Source organism: Emys orbicularis, chromosome 11, assembly GCF_028017835.1.
Source record: "Emys orbicularis isolate rEmyOrb1 chromosome 11, rEmyOrb1.hap1, whole genome shotgun sequence".
Lineage (NCBI taxonomy): Eukaryota > Metazoa > Chordata > Testudines > Emydidae > Emys > Emys orbicularis.
This window is the reverse complement of record NC_088693.1, coordinates 62,638,679-62,658,012: the sequence shown is the minus strand read 5'-3', so window position 1 is coordinate 62,658,012 and position 19,334 is coordinate 62,638,679. Positions and strand designations below refer to the sequence as shown.

The 19,334-nt window shown below is 44.1% G+C and overlaps 1 protein-coding gene across 3 annotated transcripts in view; it reads left to right on the top strand.

Moving 5' to 3' along the window:
* The window catches only part of KLF7 (KLF transcription factor 7), a 68,908-nt gene extending 50,458 nt beyond the window's left edge, over nt 1–18,450 (top strand). For all 3 annotated transcript variants that reach the window (XM_065413581.1, XM_065413582.1, XM_065413583.1), the window contains exons 3-4: nt 11,088–11,211; nt 18,252–18,450. In XM_065413581.1, the coding sequence (XP_065269653.1) occupies nt 11,088–11,211; nt 18,252–18,303 (176 nt within the window). In that variant the 3' untranslated portion in view covers nt 18,304–18,450. The remainder of the gene's footprint in view (nt 1–11,087; nt 11,212–18,251) is intronic.
* The last annotated feature ends 884 nt before the right edge of the window (nt 18,451–19,334 follow it).

Sequence of the window (19,334 nt, the reverse complement as noted above, 5' to 3'; positions counted from 1 at the left end):
CAACATTCCTGAACCTAGTAGAAGAAGAGTAATGGGGTACAATAACTTCTGCCTAGACAATCAAATACCTAGCAAAGGGAAGTAATGCACTGTGCAGCAAAGCTAAGGGGGAGATTCTGATACCTGTATTCCCTTTGGGTGGCACCTTACTCCTTGAGCCATCCCATCGAAATCAATGGCACTTCCTGCAGAGTCAGGCGCCATTCAGCAGGAGTAAGGATATTTGAGTCTGGCCCTAAACTGTTTCTCTGCATCGTTTTTTCAACAGAGGATGATGGAGAAATCTCTACTCTGGGAATGCTTTTCACACCTAGCAAAGGTGAGAACCAGTCAGAGATGGAAACAACTTAAGTTGTTAAAATGCAGTCGCAGTTACATCACTGACTGGATGTGACTGATCTGAGCATTTCAGAGGAAACCAAGGTTGAAGCATCTGAGCCACTAACAAAACAATGTGCTTGAAAGTGAAGTGCCTGGGGAGTGGATGGTGCCCCATGTATTGCGTCCACACTGAAACAGAAGCCTGAGGGTAACAGAGAACTGTGAACCTTACGTTCGCACCCATTGGGAAAATTAATTTAAAGACAGATAAAGGACCTGGATAGGATGGGGACAACCCAGCATTGTTTTTGTAAGTTATAATTGTGCCTTTCTAACCTGCTGCAGCTGTTGGAGCGTGTGGTCAGGACAGGGTCTAGAACCAGTGGGGATCATTTTATTTACTTTTCAAGAAGCTGTTGCTTAAGGCCATGTGCAAGGAATGTTGGTAACCAAAGGGTAGGTCTATACTTACTTCCGGGTCCGGCGGTAAGCAATTGATCTTCTGGGATCGATTTATCGTGTCTTGTCTAGACGCGATAAATCGATCCCGGATCGATCCCGGAAGTGCTCGCCATCGACGCCGGTACTCCAGCTCAGCGAGAGGAGTACGCGGCATCGACGGGGGAGCCTGCCTGCCGCGTCTGGACCCGCGGTAGGTTCGAACTAAGGTACTTCGACTTCAGCTACGTTATTCACGTAGCTGAAGTTGCGGATCTTAGTTCGAAGTGGGGGGTTAGTGTGGACCAGGCCAAAGAGTAAGCTATCATGTGCTGTAATGGATTAAAAACGATTAAGAGACAGGGGCTTCCATCTAAGGAGAGTTTAAATAATAGGCTAGTCAGTTTGGAATGGAGAAGGTAGAAGCATACAGTACAACCCAAATTATCCAGACTTCTTAGAGGGCATGCAAAAACCTTTGTATGACTGGGGAATCAAGCCTAGCAGGCTTAAGTCTTTCTCTGCTCACAGCCATCTTTATACATTACAAAGAAGCCCAAAAGGGCATAAACCCAATTGTTTTGCTTTGCAAATCAATTTTAAAACAGAAGAGAATACTCTTTTTTTTTTTTTTTTTTTTTGGTACATCTGATTAACTCATGCCACTTATTGCTACAAGATCTTGAGGCAAATGGCTGAGTACGAATTAAAAAAATTAGATATTTATGGGCTAGAGTTTTACAGTTGGATGCCTAAATCTGTGTTTAGGCATGCAAGTGCTACTTTAGACATCTAAACCTTTAGTTAGGCACCTAACTGTTGAACTCAGATTTGAAGGTTGGGCCCACAGTAGAAAACATCTGCAGTTCTACTAGCTAAGATAACTCTTATAAGGGCTCATGTTTCAAGATAAAAGCTGATCACCAGCTGGGCACAGAATGAACTGTCCCCTCACAGTATAATATTGCACAATCAGAAGTATAATAGGGATTTTACACCTTTCCCTGAAGCATCTGCTCCTTTACCTCTGACAGAAGAAGCAGGATATTGGGATAGCTGGACAATTGAGCAGTCCTAGTAGGCCAATTCCCATGTCCATAAATGATTATTAATGCAGTAGAGACTTCTGGAAGCAAAATGTTATTTAAAGGTGGATGATTTTATATAAATGCTTGTGTATTTAATAGAACGTGTATATTTTTGTTTAGTATATTATAAGTTGAACTAGCAGTAGACACTATGGCTTCTTGCATAAGCTTTCAGTCACCTTTTAGTTTGCAAAACGTTCACCTTTTCAGGTGCTTGGTCTTTACCCAGTGGGAGTGGTTGGTTGTTTTGTTTTAAAGTTTGAGCAAAAATCGTTGTTTTTGTAAAAGAGGCAGGAGTATTGGGGAGGGACAGGACAGGAAAACACTTTCCCATTAGAAAACAATTTTTAAAAATTGTAACACTGTAAGGACTGGGGTTGGAAAGTTGGTATTGGACATGGCAATAGCCCTTATGTAGAAGACATACCTTTAAGCATACCTAGTGAAAACTGGTTTGGATTGACTGAGTTATGATTCATTGAAAATTGCTCTTCACACATGTGCAATACAATTAGTACAATTTTATTAGCACTTTTAAGTGTTCAGAGTACCCTGAATGGCACAGTCTTTTCATTGACTTTGTGGGCTTTGGATCAGGCCCAGCAAGTGGGTATTATCATTATAGATAAATCTCTCTTTCCCCCCACCCATATCATAAGGTCACTAACCTGGTAAAGTTTCTAAGTCATCAAATGATACATATTCTTAGTGCATTTATGTCATTATTTATCACAACATAGTTAATTACACTTGATGGAGTTAATTACTCCAGATGATTTATGAGCTGGTGTTCTCATCTCCCTTAGAACTGAAGAGACTTAACCATGCCTGTTTCCAAAATCCAGATGAAATAATGCAATTCCTGATATAAACTTCCCAGCCAAGAGTTCATGCATGTTGAACTAAATCATCTTAAATTGGCTTGCACAATACACCGTAGCAAAAGACTACAGCCTGGCATCATAGTAGAATGATTCAACATTTTTAACCACATTTTTTTGTTCATTCAAAAATGGCCTTTTTACTTTCTAAAAATCAGATTTTTTTTTATAAAACTGGAAAATGAGAAATTCTAGGAAGTTTTTCATTTTTCCCTGTCTCCTTTTTCCCCTCTCCTCCTTTTTTCCTCCCTATTTTTCAGAGGCAAACGGAAAAAAGGGGGTAAAAATTAATACAAAAGAATTTCAAACAAAAAATATGTTCCCTTTTCAAAACTTGCAGCACTAAAAAGAATTTAAAATGTTAGCATATTTTTGTGAAAATATTTAACCCTTTTTGCACCAGCTCTAATCACTGATAAGTCTTCCTGTGTTGCCTGGAATTTCTCAGAGAATCTATATGCACAAAACTAAAGTCCACGAACTATAGATCTTTGCCACAGAGTTGTGCATTGTGGAAATTTATGGTGTGTTATAAATAGCCCTTTTCATTACTGACTCTTCAGTGTAACTTGCAAACAATATATATCTATTGTAGGGTCCTGGAAAAATCTTTCACAGTGAATTGAAATCTTTGAGGTTTTGCCCCCCTCTCCCTTCATCTGTTTATTTTGCTGTGGTCGCCTCATCTTGCATCTTGAGCTTTTAGAGCTAAACTGAATTTGAAACTAAAAGCTCTTATTAGAGGAGATTTTTTTTTTTTTTTAAGTTCTTCCAACCTCTCTGGGGACAAAAATAATGGCAGCTTGAAGCAGCAGAGAATCAGTAATTAGGGCAAACAGCAATGCCTAGCATGACTGGGGGAAAATATGAGGAAAGGAGGAGGAGAGTGCAACAGACAGATTTGTACAGCCTGTTACTAGGAAACCACATCAGCATTAAATGCAGTCTGCTAATTGGCTAGCAGTCACTGCCAGGGTACCAACCTTGGCCTGCTACACAGCTGTTTCTGCTCTCTGGTTGCTAGGCAACTGCATCCACTCCCCCTCCCTCCCCCACACACACTTATTCTAGAGGCTAATTGGCTACTTTTGCTGCTGGTGTTGCTGCTGGGTACCAGTCTGGGCCTGCTGCTCTGCTGTTCTCCCGAGGGGTCGGGGGGTGGGGGGAGGATATGTTGGCAATTAATGGAGCATAAGTGCAAATTCTACACAACGTCTGGCACCTGTGTCCCCAGTCCTGCTCTTTAAACTAAATCCTTCTGCTCTGAGCACACATCAGAATCCTGGAGCATCTTCCTTGGCTAAGCTTATTAGACTATATTTAAAAGAAAATCAGAATTTAGAAGGCTTTATGGGAGAATAAACGTGGTATTCCTCAGGCTGCTTTGTGTTCAGCGTACGTGTCGATGGACAATGGATATTTAATAAATGCTTCTTTGCAAGGAGGGTAGAAAATTGAATGTTTTCCTTTCTTTGAAATTAGTTACATGCTTTGAACCTTGTTGGTTATATACCTGTATGTGTGTGTGTGTGGGCGGGGGGGCAAGGTGTATGTATATAGGAAATAAGGTAGAATCCAAGTAATATATTTTAATGCACTGAATGACTACGTGCAGAAAACTGCTGGGCTTTGTGTGTGAAAGACTCTTATTGGGCCTTTAATTTCTCTTTCCCCACTTCTAAAATGGGCGTGAATATAGGCACCTTTGTACAGGCACTTTTGAGCTTTTGGGATGAAAAGATCTATACCATGTACATGCAAATCAGTTCTAATTTTAACACGTAATCATCCCTATTGACCTAAAAAGAGTCACAACCTTGTCTCATGGTGTATTTGACACTCCTGTCACATTCTGCCTAATGTCCGTTTGCTTTGTACTGTCACCTTTGAGGAAGTAGTTATCTTTCTGGCTGGTGCCAAAATGGTAATGAATAAAACAATTCTTGTATAGGCAGAAAAGAATGATGAAACAGTTAAATACTGTCCAGTACTCTCTAGTCCTTTGTATATTTAAATAAAAAAGTCATTTTCCATTTCTCAGTGAAAATCAATTAGAAGAATGAAAGGACCTTAAGAGAAGCTGAAATTGATTTTTATAAGTAGTTTCACTTTTACTTAGTTGAGGAGAGGCACACAAGTTGCAGGACACAGAGGTTGTATATTTAACTTCTAGAGTGTGTGTCTGTGTCTTTTCAGGAGACTTTTCCATCTCAGCTGTGTGAGCCATACAATTGTAACTTGTGTCCTCACCTGAAACTCTGGCTGGGCAGCCAGCAAAGGATCTTGGACTACTCCAAATCTGTCTCTAGAGAGACGGGGGTTCACAAAACCCCCTGCTCCATGATGGAGTAGAATGTGCACAGTGAAATGAGAGGTGGGTAGTGGTGGTGCATAGGGCACAAATAGGCTTATTATTAAGGTATGAGTCTTTTGGAGGCATCCTTGAAATCTGTCATCCTTTCTGCAACATGCTGATGCTGAAGATCACTTGGCATCTTTCATAGAAATAAAGGTTTGATCTAGTGTTCTTGACCAACAACATTTCCTGTTGTGCAGCGTGCTGGGTATTCTGCCTGTTTACTACCCTTGCTCCAGCAAAGGCTCTGGTTCACTGGTACGCTGTAAAGCTCTCTGGGATGAAAGGTAAATGTAAGATACATATAATGTGATTATTGTATTAGGCTTCTTATTGTGATACAATAGGGTTTTGTTATTAAGACACACGGCGAGCAAAACCAAATTCATGTATTACACATCTCCTCAAGGCAGTGTGGGTTGGGAATCATTCACCACTGAAATCGCAACCCCACCCCACCCCCATCTGGAATTCTCTTGTTACTTCCTGTTTCACTAAAGCAATCCCAGAATGTGTTACTCTGAGACCTAGGCCTTGGATTGCATGGGTTTCAGTGACATTGGCACTTCTGCTGTGTGTGATGGCCCATTCTAGGCTACTCTCTGTGAAACAGCAGGTACTAAGGATTTTGCAGAAGGGGTGGGAAGGAGAACTATTACAAGGTTCTCTAAAAAGTTAGTGAGGCTGCTCTGGTCCTGATCCTACTGATATAGCTTCCTGCTGCTCGGCCCCCCCAGTTTGCTTAGGGGAGGAGTTCAGGAGAAAGATCCTGCATTTAAACTCCATATTCAGTTTTGCTTTGCAGTTCACCTTTGACTATCTCTACACGGAAGCCAGTGGAACACAAATTTCTAGCAGTGACTCTCAGCCCACACAATGTCTTAGCAGCTCAGGCTTTTGAAATTGTTTTTCTCACAAATAATCTGATTTTATCTCCAATTTTTAAAAAGGGAACGAAAGAGAATTTCCAGTTTTGTACCCGTTAGAAAAATACACAATTGTGGGTCCTGAAATTGTGTGAAAATAAGTTACAGTGGAAGAGCATGTGCTGACTTTTTATGGAGGTTTTCTAATTTTATGTTTTAAAGGGGCCTTTACATAGTATTGAAAAAGGAAAGTGATCATTTTTTAATTTAAATGAAGTTCAAAATGTACATGTCATCAAGGATCTATTTCCCCCTCCCCCCCATTCTTAAAATATTTTGGCAGACTCCACAACACTTGAAGAGAGGCTCCTTACTGTCTCACAGGGGTGAATTGAGAGAGATCATAAGGGACTTATGCCTGCATGTTGAAAAGAGCTCAGTGTGCACAGGGCCGGCTCTGGCTTTTTTGCCGCCCCAGGCAAAAAAGCCTCCGGCCGGCCCCCCCCCCCCCCCCCGCGGGGGGGGGGCGGAGCCCGGGGGGGCGGCGAGCCCCGGCGGGGGCTCCGCTCTCCCGCCGGGGGGAGGGCGGCCGGAGCCCCGGGGCGAGGGTGGCGAGCCCCGGCGGGGGCTCCGCTCTCCCCCCGGCAGCCGGGGGGAGGGCGCGGGGGAGGAGGGCGGCCAGAGCGCCGTGGGGAGGGCGGCGAGCCCGGCTGTGGCCCCGCTCTCCCCGGCGGCCCGAGCGCCGCGCCGCCCCCCTCCAGGTGCCGCCCCAAGCACCAGCTTGGTTGCCTGGTGCCTGGAGCCGGCCCTGAGTGTGCATGTGGACCCCATGAACGCAAGGATCTTCCTGCACAAATCAGGGTCTAATACTACTTCAAATAAACATTATGATTTCACAAAAGACGTTGCAACCGAAATATTTTGACTGTTGCGGGGGGTGTGTGTGTGCGCGCACTCATTCCTGGCCTATTCATTTATTGTTATTTTAGAAGTCATTGGGAATTTTGCCATTGACTCCAGCAGAGCCAGGATTTCTCCATGTGCTTTCTTACTAAAACAGAAGAGCACATGGAATTCATCCCTCACCATTCTTTTCTACCATTGCCACTAATGAGATCAGAGGGACACCCCACTCCCAGACACCCTTTGTGGGACCAGTAGCCAAGAGGGGCGTTTAATTTTATCTACAATGGATAAGACCAAAGCAGCAATGAAAAGATACAGTTAGTTTTTATCCTTTGTGCACAGAGATTCTCACGGAACTCTCTCCCTACCCCCACACTCTCATTTTCAAAATTGCTATGTGGGGGTGGGGGAAGCTAATCTCTTTTAGGTCTGTGGGGCAAGGATCCCTTTTTGACATGGCTTTAAAGGTCACAGGCTCTTTTGCCTTTCTGTTATGCCACACAGCTAACTGTAAGCAAGCAGGCTGCCTGGGAGCACAAAGGAGTGCTGTCTGACATTTGGCAGAACACTGTTAATGTTACAGAGGAAGGGAATCTGAAAACAAAACCGGACTCTATGCTATGCAAAGACACATCGGGGACAGAGCCCCGGAGCACAGACAACAGAGATACATAGCATGCCACCCAAACGTGTATTCTAGACAAGCCTAACAGAATTACTGCTGGGCTCTAATAAGCCAAATACAGCACGCTACATTATGAAAGCACTTGGCAAATGTTAATTAGACAAATCCTGCTTCACTCATAATGCTCGCTGATTTCAGGCAAAGACCACAGTATTTGTTAACAACCCTTCTGTTCTGTAGACGATTGTACGTTAGGCTGTCTGTAGCTGCCAGTTTTGAATAAGCGTTAGCGTCTCTCACTCTCTCCATAACGTATGCAACAAAGGCACAGCCACGCAGAAACACATCTGTCTTGCTGTCTCCATTGCGAGCGAGGCATTTCTTCTCTTGCAGCCACACAAACTAAATGATTTTCACCATGCAAATTACCTCCCCCCCCCCCCCACAATTTGTTACTGTGGTCTATTGCTTTTAAAAACAACGTGTTAGTTGTCCCAGTAGAGCAGCAGCTGAATGTTCCACCATCAGGGGCAAGTCCAGAATATGGGGCGTCATTTCTGGGTGTCCGCTTTCTATGCCAGTGGAGACACAGGGCCGCATGCAAAACTTGCCCTGGATCTCTAGGGGAGAGCATGTGGGCTGTAGCACACTTGAGGGCAGTGTTTGGGTGGGTCAGCATTGGGGGCAGTGTCTGAGCCACGGCTGAGATGGGCATGGGAAGCACCACCAGGGCCGTGATCTAGGTGCTGATGGAAATGAAAACTTTGAATGGCTTTTTGAGCGGAAAACTCCTTTTAAACAAATTTGCCTCAATGGGTCTAGCTTGTTCCAATCCAGCCTATGCTATGTTTGTTCTATTTTCTCATTGTTACCAGCCAGCGGTTTCTTTAGGATTTCTTTTATTTTTACGGTCTAACCCCAAAATGGCCAGGACAAACACACTGATCAGAAGAGAATTAGGGCATCCTAAATACTACGGCATCTACAAATGTAGGCGTCTTTCATTGGCCTCTTTTGCCTAGGGCCTGGTCTACACTACCCGCCTGAATCGGCGGGTAGAAATCGATCTCTTGGGGATCGACTTATCGCGTCTCGTCAGGACGCGACAATCGATCCCCGAATCGACGCGCTTACTCCACCAGCGGAGGTGGGAGTAAGCGCCGTCGACTGGGAGCCGCGGCAGTCGATTTTGCCGCCGTCCTCACAACAGGGTAAGTCGGATCTGATACGTCGAATTCAGCTACGCTATTCGCGTAGCTGAATTTGCGTATCTTAAATCGACCCCCCCCTGTAGTGTAGATGTAGCCTCAGTCTTGCAGCGCCTGAGGGACCTGCTGTTCTAAGATCGTGTGCTCTAGTGCTGTAGAGAAATGTTACCTGGTCAGTGTGGTGAATGTTCATAATTGGCTTAAAATATCTGGGCTCTGTTTTACACACTCTCATATGGTATTCTGAGAAGAAGGGGGAAAAAAACAGCACCTGCCTAGATTGAGCTTCAGGGAGAATGTGATTTGAAATGAAAATCCTGCTGCCTCTTTTTTGTTTTTCCTCGAACCCTCCCCCATCCACTACCTTTTATTCTTTAGGGCCTGTAGCCTGTGATGGCTTGACTGATGGATCAATCCGTGCCTGGCATTTCTCCACCTGCTGCAGCCTCATGTAGGGTTTCCTCTTCTAATAGGACCGATGCAACGCATCCTTTTATGGATTTTGCTTTTCAAACCTGAGTTGAGGATAAAAGGCTTGAATTGCTGAACTCTGGTAGATATCCCAGCCCATTCTCCTCTTCTCTCCGTGCCAGCTTTCCACTTTATCTTTGGAGCTGCAGAGCCTAGCTTGTAATCAATAATGTTTGGTAAATGACTAGTCACAGAGAAGCTTTTCCTACACGTACTGGGCCAAATCAGTTCCTGGGGCAACTCTGTTGCAGTCAGTGGAGTTACACCAGCAATGAATTTGATCCTCACACTCTTCTGACTTGTCCTGTTTGCTTACAGTGGCGCTGCCAGTTTCGGACTATAACGTATTCAGATCTCTCTCTAGTACCTGCTGAATATACTCTGTGGTAAATACATGACATGTGGAGACCTGACACGCTATATTTGGTATTTAAATCTGCTGAGAGTGAGAGAGAGATTTAAAGAAGCGCCTGCTTAGCAATTTTCAGAATTAAAAAAAAAAAAAAAAAAAACCTCTCCCTCCCTGCTAATAATTCCCCCTTTGAAGCTTAACAATGAAATCTGTTTCCTCAATGTGTTCTCACTCATCCCCACCTCCCCTAATGCATCCAGCCTCTTTTTATTGCTGGGCTGCTCAGGAGGGCTGGGCGTAGTGCCGTGGCTGCAATGTAGTAGCAGAGTATTCACACATTTGTTCTGAGGCGATGTGGTAAGTCTGTGCACACGCACGCACTTTGCAGGCCTATAGAGAAAGGGGTCGGGGGGGGGGAGTTTTGGACCTTGACAGCGTCCATTCTAAAATGTTAATGGCCTTGGAGTACCGTCCTTGAGGTCATGGGTGCTACACCAGAGCTGCATTTGACCCCCAGAACCTGGTTTGTGGTATCAAATGGGGAAAGTGAACACAGCGGAGCAGATTCTGCACTGACTTCCAACCCCTGCAGCCCCACTGACTTCAAGGGAATTGCATGCGAGAGAGTTCCATGCGGGATAACAGCTGATAAACATATGGTCGGAAAGGTGCTAATCAGTCACAATCGCCTGTGGGATTAACTGATTTAAAGAGAACCCTTCTCCTCTTGCGCTTGCAGCACCAAAAACATCATTTGCACTTTATAATCAACTAAGCAGGTGCATCTAAGTGGGGATACAAGACGTGGGGTCTGGGTGGAAGGAGATGCGAGTGCTACCGGTGCGGGGGTGGGGGGGTGAAAGGCAACTCCTGAAAGCCAGAACTAGAGCAATACCTTTTCGTTAAGTGGCATTTTAAGCACCATGGGTTTAATTACATGTGCAGTTGTACACCTATTTGCCTGACATGCCTGGGCAATCATGATATCTGTGCACAGGAATAGCCACTTGCATGGGTAATAACCAAATTTGTGCACACAACTCTGACTCAAGGAATTGAAAACAAGCCTACGGCAACACAGCTGTGGGGGTGTTTGGTTTTTTTTTTTTTTTTTTTTTTTTTTTTAAAAGAACCAAAACATTCTGACGGTTTTGAAATATTTCTTTCACCAAGGAAGGGTAAGAATTTAAGATGTAATGAAGTTGGGGCCTGATCCAAAGACTATTCAAGTTGATGGAAAGTTTCCTATTGACTTCCGCAGGCCTTGAAACAGGTTCAGAATGGTCAATTGCTTTTGGGAGTCTGCCATAGATTTGAAGAATCTGAGTGAATACAAGTCATTGGTGCTTGCGTGCTAGGCAACAAGGTGTGGGGCAAAATCAGTGGTGCTCGTGCCCTATGTGGCTAGTTGGGAGGCAACGGCCTGGCTGGCTGGGGCAAAGAAATGGGTGCTGGTGGGCAGTACAGCTGGATATGGGGAATAGGGCTAGCTGGCCAGGTGTGGGGCAAAGGGCGGGAAGGATTAGGCAGCAGTAATTTCATTGCAGTGCTGATTGATCTCTCATCCCCCTGCAGGTGAGAAGCCTTACAAGTGCTCGTGGGAAGGGTGCGAGTGGCGTTTTGCACGAAGCGACGAGCTCACAAGGCACTACAGGAAACACACAGGGGCAAAACCCTTTAAATGCAACCATTGTGACAGGTAATGCAGCCTTCTAAATCTAGTGTTCAAGCAAATGTACTGCTGGTGAAAGACAGCGCACTGCCAGCCCCCAGGGACCAAAGCCTCTGGTTTTCCACATAGCATACGTCGCAGCAGTGCATGTTTCCTTACAGCGCATCGCCAATGTTTTTTTTTTGCCCTGAAACCCCTCTCTTCCTCAGTGGCCAGCAGGAGTGTCAGGAGTGGTGGGGGGTTTTGGGAAGTTTGTTCGCTAGCAACTAGGCTGAGACCAGCAACTAATTTCTGTACCTTTTTTCTTCTGGATACCTAAATCAGAAGCATGGAGTCAAGGCCAGATTGTGGTCCCAGCGAAGTCAGTGGGAGTTTTGCCATTGACTCTGACTGGAGCAGGGTTTGGCCCAATGCACAGCTTTATTTAGCAAAATCTCGCTTTAATGTGCATAAACTCTACCCAACCTGCTAGCTGCAACAACATCTTGGCTTTCCCTCTCCATGATCCCATGTGACTTGGGCAACAACAAAAGACTGAATTCGCAGTTGCCCTTCCTCGCTTACAAAATTGTGATTGGGCTCCACCTCTTGGCTTCCTGTCCCTGTAAAGGAAGTCACCTGAGGACTGTCGAACCTCACAAACCAATGAGTCAAGCGAGTCAACACAGCCTAAGATGGGGAGTGTGGGACGCTCACAGGTTCTCAGGTGAATGGCGAAGGCACCCAAGATCTAGAACCAACCCGAGGGGACTGACAGCATTTTCCCTTTTCTGCATGTTAAATCTATCATTGATCTTCTGGTTCAGTTAACTGAGCACACAGACCTATGTTTGCCTCTCTTCCTATAGGCAGTTGGAGGGACAGTTCCTGGGGAAACAAAGGGCAACGTTTTCAAAAGTGCCTACGTGATTTAGGCACATCTGAAAATGTTACCACAAGGATTTTGGGTGAAATCAAAGGAGCCATGATTATTCACACTGACTGAGAATCTAGTCCTCTTGTCTTTAAAATCACACACTTGACGATCTCCATTTTATGTGATACTGTAGATTTAATATTTTGTCATCTGTCTTTTTAAGCACCAAGATCCAGGGATAGGTACCCAAAGCAGGTTTTCCAAAGAACCCTCATCCAACAGCTCTCATTGGGGCAGCTAAAAAATGAGGTGACTGGGTTTGCCTAGAGAGCTGTCTGCTCAGCATCTGTCATCCAGAACAATGGGAGCTGCTGGCCGCTGATTCCTCTTGAAAATCTGGCCTCTTCATTTAGGTGCCTGAATGGAAGCAGAGCTCTTTTGAGAATCTGGTCCCAGTTGCGGTTGCTGAGCATTTTTGAAAATCTGGCTCTATAAAATAAATACATAATTGGGGTGGAGCAAGAGAGACACTACACAAGGAATCACATCTGACAGTACTGACGTTATCAGACAATAACACCCCCCTCCCAAACTGGAGGATGGCAATGCCCACGGTGAAGGCTGGATCCAGTGTAGGCATAATCAAATAATGTGCTTGCATCTGAACATGTTATCCGGCTAATCCTATTTATATATATTTTTAAGAGGCTTAAGAAAATTACCCGTCTTTTTAATGCAGCACTAAGGTTCTCCGTTATGATAAGAAAATGGTTTGTAATACAATATAGAGTTTATAAAGCCTGTGGGCACACCAGACTGGGCAAGAGCATGCACAGAAAAATGATACATAGAACATAAACAGGGACACATCCTTTGATGGGAAGGAAATTTGATCATTTGCACATCCTGTCTTTCCAAGATCCTCATCCTCCTCTGTCCCGCGCCCCCAACCAAGGGCTTCCTCTGTCTTTTATCCCTGGATTATCTCTTGTTTGCTCAGAATGATAAAGAATAAACCAAGCACAAACCCTCTGGATTCTTGCCTTTTTATAAGCATCTCTGTGAAGTAGAAGAACATTGGTGTTCTTTATTTTTATTGTAAGAGGCTGCTTTCTGCTGGTCTTTGCTCTTTAAGAACCAACCAAGCCCCCCCAATTCCTTAACCCCCAAACAAACAAACCACCCTTTTTGGTTTCTGTTGCAAAAAGGCAACAGTTGTGATCATTCAGATCCAAGGAGATCTCACCACTTACTATTAACACCACAATCTCCTTTAGTCGTTTGTCACTTGTCGAGTTGGAAGAATACCACCTCTCTAAGTGTTTTTTCTATAGCAGCCCCCATCACAGTGTCTATTTGCTGTTTTATTCTATGAATTTGTTCCCTTAAAATTGTCAGTTTTTCCTCCTTTGACCACATCGATGGCTAGGTAAAAAGTATTCACCAGTTTAAACTGATCATATGTGGTGTAATCTGTCCATCAATTTCCCACCACCCTTTCACTGGGTCTAGTTTGGGAAGCTCAGGGACTACTTGTGTTCAAAGTGGTTCAGAGTGATGGCTCCTTTACTTCGCTGAGCCTGCTTTGACTTCACACTTTCTTTCCTTTCTCTTCCTCTTTCCCGCTTCCCAAGTGTGCTAACCGCCCCCTACTCCAGGCCTGGATTCAGGCATGCCCTTAAGCACATACTTCAGTCCAGCCGTATTCAGGAAAGCATTTAAGCACGTGCTTCAAGTTAAACAGGTGCTTTCCCGAATTAAGGTCCCAGATAGTGAGAATCCCATTTCTCCATCTCTAAACTGCTGCCTCTTAGATTTCTTTTTAACTTCTTCCTTTTCACCCGCCATTAATGACAGAAGGGTCCTTGCCTACAGTAAACATCCTGGTTTTCTGAGCTTTAAGTAGCCTTAGGTACATCTTTCAGCAGTGTCGATGTAGTGTAAACCAACTGCACACCACTCTTCAGAGGTGAAAGCGAGTACTTTGGCCAGCAGAGCATGAAAATGGTGATTGAACTACCAGTAGGGGGAGTGTTTATGTATGTGATCCATCAACGAGTCCATTAAAAACCCCTCTTTCAGGGCTGTGGGTTTACACCACTAGCCTTTTGGATTGTATTCATGCTATCAGCCTAGAGGACAATTTTAAAAACAACACATATAGGTCGATTCAGGTGTTATAACTTTTAGTGAGAAAAGGAAGTGGGGGTGGGGAGACAAGAAGCTAGAAGTCTGTCACTTTGTTTTCTCCGTCCCCAAGTGCGCACGCACACACACTTTCTCTCTTTTTCAAACAACGTTGGTGACGTCTTTTTAAAGCACCGAAATTTCAGGTGCACACAGTCTTTGGTGTAAACGGGGGTGCCGAGGGTTTTGTGGTGGACCTTTGGCCTTGGGTGTAAACACAACTCTCCTTGTCATGAAAGGGGATTAACAGCTGAAGTTTCTTCTGGAAAAACAGGATCCTTTAAAATGAAGTATTTAGTTTTGCCCCCACGTCTTACAGGACACAGATCGTATTGTAAATTTTGGTTGGCAAACTACCACCGATGTGAGGAGCAGCATATGTACAGCGAGTGGTGTGTGCTTTGGAGGCAGCAGGGGAGAAAGCAGAGGGAGCTGAAGTAGCCCAGAAGGAGATGAAAGAGTCCCCAGGGTGGCTAAGGCACCATAAACGTGTGGGTTATTAGCACTGCCAAAGAATTAGTTGAGAAGCTTTTCAGAACCAGGGGTGACTTTACATACCCTATGTCGGGACACCTGGGTGAGCCATGGCCACAGCTGTCACATGTGTTCAACTGAGGGAAACGTGATGTAAAACTCTTCAACTTTATTTTATTATATATATAGGTATTCTCCTTCACTGCAAGCGAAGAGCCATGTGCTCCCCTCCACACAGCTGGAGGGGTAGGTAGATTGCTCAGAGGACCAAATCCCACTGGGCAGGATCTGGGCAGAGGAAAAAGATGGCTGAACATTATATTCTCTTCCCATCCCAGCTGCCTCCTCTTGTTGCTCTGCAGATGCGGAGATGAAACCCAGCAGCATGTTTGGGAGTAGGCAGTTTATGTCCATGCAAGCCCATCAGGAATTATGATATTTTTATGCTTTGCAAGCTGTCCCTGCTAGGAACAATGCAGGGACACATGCAGCCTTTCTGAATCCTGGAGGGGGTACGTGCTGGGCATGGGTACAACATGCAGCAATGCTACAGAGGTGGCAAAGTTGTGGAGACAGAGACTTGTCCTGTGGAAGACCAGAGATCCACAGGATTTTCCTTCATGGATCCCTATCTCAGAACCTATTTAGGACAACTGCCCATTCTGGGCCAACTCTACTGCCAGCACCAGTTCCAAGAAGGGAAAATGTGGCTGGACCTCAGCAACTTAATAGCTGCAGATGTGTCTTGGGCTTTTTGATGGTAGGATTTAGCTGTAAAATTTTGTGAGGACTTACCTAAGAACGGCCATATTGGGTCAGACAAAAGGTCCATCTAGCCCAGTATCCTGTCTTCCAACAGTGGCCAATGCCAGGTGCCTCAGAAGGGATTACCTGTTCTGTTCATTATCAAGTGATCCATCCCGTCACCCATTCCCAGCTTCTGGCAAACAGAGGCTAGGGACACCATCCCTGCCCATCCTGGCTAATAGCCATTGATGGATCTATCCTCCATGAAGTTATCTAATTCTTTTTTGACTTTTTTTTCCAGTTGAAACTGTCGTCCTCCTCTAGGAGCCTCCCCAGTAGATGAAGTTAACTGAATTACTAGCCGGGAAAGAGCCTGCAGGATTAGTTATGTATCATTTTATTAGGTGTAAAAATATATTGGACCAGAACATAAGGTTATTGATACAAAACAAAGTTTTGGTTCGGTTATTAACATTAACAAATCTTGCCACGTCAGTGACTCAGCAAACTTTTAATCAGTATTGCTTCTGGTTATTAGCAGGCATCTGAGAGAAGCAGTGGTCAGGTGGTGGTCTTGTGGCTGGTCATCGTCTAAAATGCCAGCTGGTGCCTGTCTTCCTGGCACCCAGACTTGTTTTGGCAGCTGTAATATCCATAGCATGCTGCTTTCTCCATTATCCTGATGAGAGGGATGGCTGTCCAAGGACATATTTGGTACCCTGCAGCTGGACAATACTAGCTGTGGTGAGCCCACTCTCCATTGTAAGGCTTTCCTCTCTGTGTCTCTCTCTCTCCAGATTTAATGCACATACTTCACCCTGGAACTTAAAGGAATGCAGGATTCCAACTCCATACCATTCTAAAATTGTTCTTTTTAATTTTTTCCTACTCTGCTTTGTAAAGAAAGCATGGACCAGATCCTCAGCTGGTATGAATCAACATAGCATCATTGATTACACTGGAGCTATGCTGATATACACCCGTTGAGGATCTGGCCATGTAGGTGAAGGTAGTCTTCTTGCAGATTTTCTGCTCTTACAAACATTTATCATATTTGCTCACCCTTGCATACAAGTAGTAGGAGGCATACAGAGAATCAGAGAATAATGGCAAAAGGACAGACTAAGTGCACGACCAGGTCTTTCCCCTCTGATTTTCATGATTCTTTCTTTGCCTTATGCTGAAGGCACCTATGGGACCTGTTTAACTTTTTTTTTTTTTTTTTTTTTTTTTTTTTTTAAACAATGACTGAGTTAATTTCCTTACCTGCTTTTTACTGAGAAATGCAGATAATTCAATTATTGCTTTGATCATAATTTATTCAGCATAAATCTGTTTGCGTGCACGACAAATTCTAGCAACAAGCTTTAAAAAAAAAAAAAATAGCGTGTGCCAGTGTTTATTTTGTAATGTAGCTTTGTGTGGCAGTGCGTGAATTTTCAAAGCATCACAGACAGGTTAATTCTGGAAGTGGCCTGCCACAACGTACACTGCGCTAAGATTCCAGCAACAAGCAGCAAATGTAATTTGTGGTGGATTCTTTTTATTATTACTAAATATAACTTAGAAAGTGTCTTACAGGTTAGGGTGACAAGAGTGAAGGCCAAGATTTTCAAAAGTTCCAAGTGATTTTGGGCATCTCAGGTTTTGAGTGCCCAGTCTGAGGCATCTGAAAGGGGCCTTATTTTTCAGAAAGTGCCAAGGACCTGCCCTCTGGAAGCAGTCCTCTTTAAAAGGTATCACTAGGCACTTCTGAAAATCTTGGCTTAAGGCTGCTTTGTATATAGTGGCATTTGGGTGGCCAGTGTGAAATGAGTTGCTGCTCTCAGTCCAATTCCTAGCATATCACATTTGGCATTAATGTTCTCTCTTCCTTTTGGAAATGTTAGCAGAAGGGTCAAGGATCGAATGGCCATGAAGAAAGAATTGCCCATTGTCCTCAGAAGTTCAGTCACAGTGAATACACTTCGGTGGAGCAAAGCACTGTGTTAATGTTGTGATTGGAGAGAGGTTTTCATTCTCTAGAGCTCTCATTCTGAGAACCTTTCATAAGCACGAACATGCATCTACATTTGTACCAGTGCCAGCATGTTTTGCATGTGGACTAAAAATAAGATGGCCTTGGGGGATAAAGCCCAGAACTGGGAAGTGAAAGACCTGGATTCTGTTGCTGGGTTTGCCAGACTTCCTGTGGGACCTCAAGCAAATTCCTTATCTCGCTGTGCCTCAGTGTCCTCATCTATAAAATGGGGATAATGCCTAGCTTCCTCTCAGGGATGTTGTGAGACTACCTTCATCAATATCTGTATTGCACTCATTCTCAGAGAGAAGGCTCTCTGGGCCAGATTTTCAACAGAACTCTGCTTCGATTTAGGTACCAAAATGAGCAGCTCAGCCCTCAAATCTGGCCTCTTATTTTGATGCCCAAGTGGGTGCTGATGTCTTTTGAAGATATGCCCACACCTAAGGGTGCTGAGCACTTGAAAAATCTGACCCTATAAAATATGCAAAATTATTTAATTTTATTACTACAGCTACTTGCTTAATGAGTTAGCTTGCCCGTTTCCCAGTTTCTAACAGTATGAATCTGGTGGGGTTGGAATAAGGGGAGAATAATCTACTAACGAAGAGCCAGCATAGCTACTTATCTTGAATGGTGGAGGAGAAGTCACCTTGACTTTGTGACCACATGTGGCATGTTCAAGGGAGCTGCTGTAAACCTGGGTGAACATTGTTCTTGTGCATGATGGTGGAGGAGCAGAAAGGCCTGTTTTGTAAAATCCTTATTTTGTTTGTTTCACAGGTGTTTTTCCAGGTCTGACCATCTTGCCCTCCACATGAAGAGACACATCTAAGTACCTAAAATCAGTCAGCATGGCATAGATGTCAGCTGAGCTAAAAGACATGGCATGAAGGGTGGAACTCGGTTATAACCCGCTGCCTTGCAGAAGAAGAGAACTTGATCACATGTAAACCTCTGTACACAGACCACACACTCACACTGTCATGCACCCAACTATACTTAAATACATACATCTGTTCTTTATGCCTTGCCCCAGCTGGATGGAAGAAGGTGCAGGAGAGGAGATGGGGTAGAGGTGAAGTCAGTAAGATAGAACAATTGCTTACAGTACTTCATCACCCTTGGATTTGTTTCCAGCTATTGCCAGTAGAAATCAAAGTAAATGGAAGAGACTTCTCTGCAGATAGACAGCAAGTAGGAGGGGCTTATTTAACTCGCTTCTCAATGCAACTCCATAGGAGAATATGTCGTCTTCAAGTTGCATATTTGTAGCACTAACTTTTCTTTTTAAATAGATGGGGGGGAATAATGACCTAGAAAACCAAATCCCAGTTTGGTAGCCAAAATTAACCTCTTGGTTCCTTTATTCTTTGTCTGAGAATTCCTAATGCTCGACACGTCAAACTTCTCACAGACCCTTTGATCTGTCTTGGTTTTGGTTCTTCCTAGAACTGAGCTATTAAGATCCTTTTAAGTCAATACCAATGGCCTTAATGGCAGTTGACTGTGGAGTGACACCTGTGACATATACATCATCTGTTTGGCCTGAGTTTATGTAGACTTCATGGAGGATGATATTTTTGTTTGGGTATTTTTGTGTTAACTTTTTTTTAAGCTATTGCATGCCCTATGCACTGGTAGGGATTATGGAAGCTGCTGGCATGACTGGAAAGCAGCCAAAAGAAGAGTCCCTGAAACACCACGTTATATCTCCATAGGCATCACCTTATTGCCATAGCTAGGACTTCTTGTTTTGTCTAATGAAAACTTGAAAAGCTCATGTGGAAGCTTAGACATTTTATCTTTTCTCCATGAACAAGTGATCTTCAGAACTTCTTTTCTTCACCTGCTTATCTGTCTTGG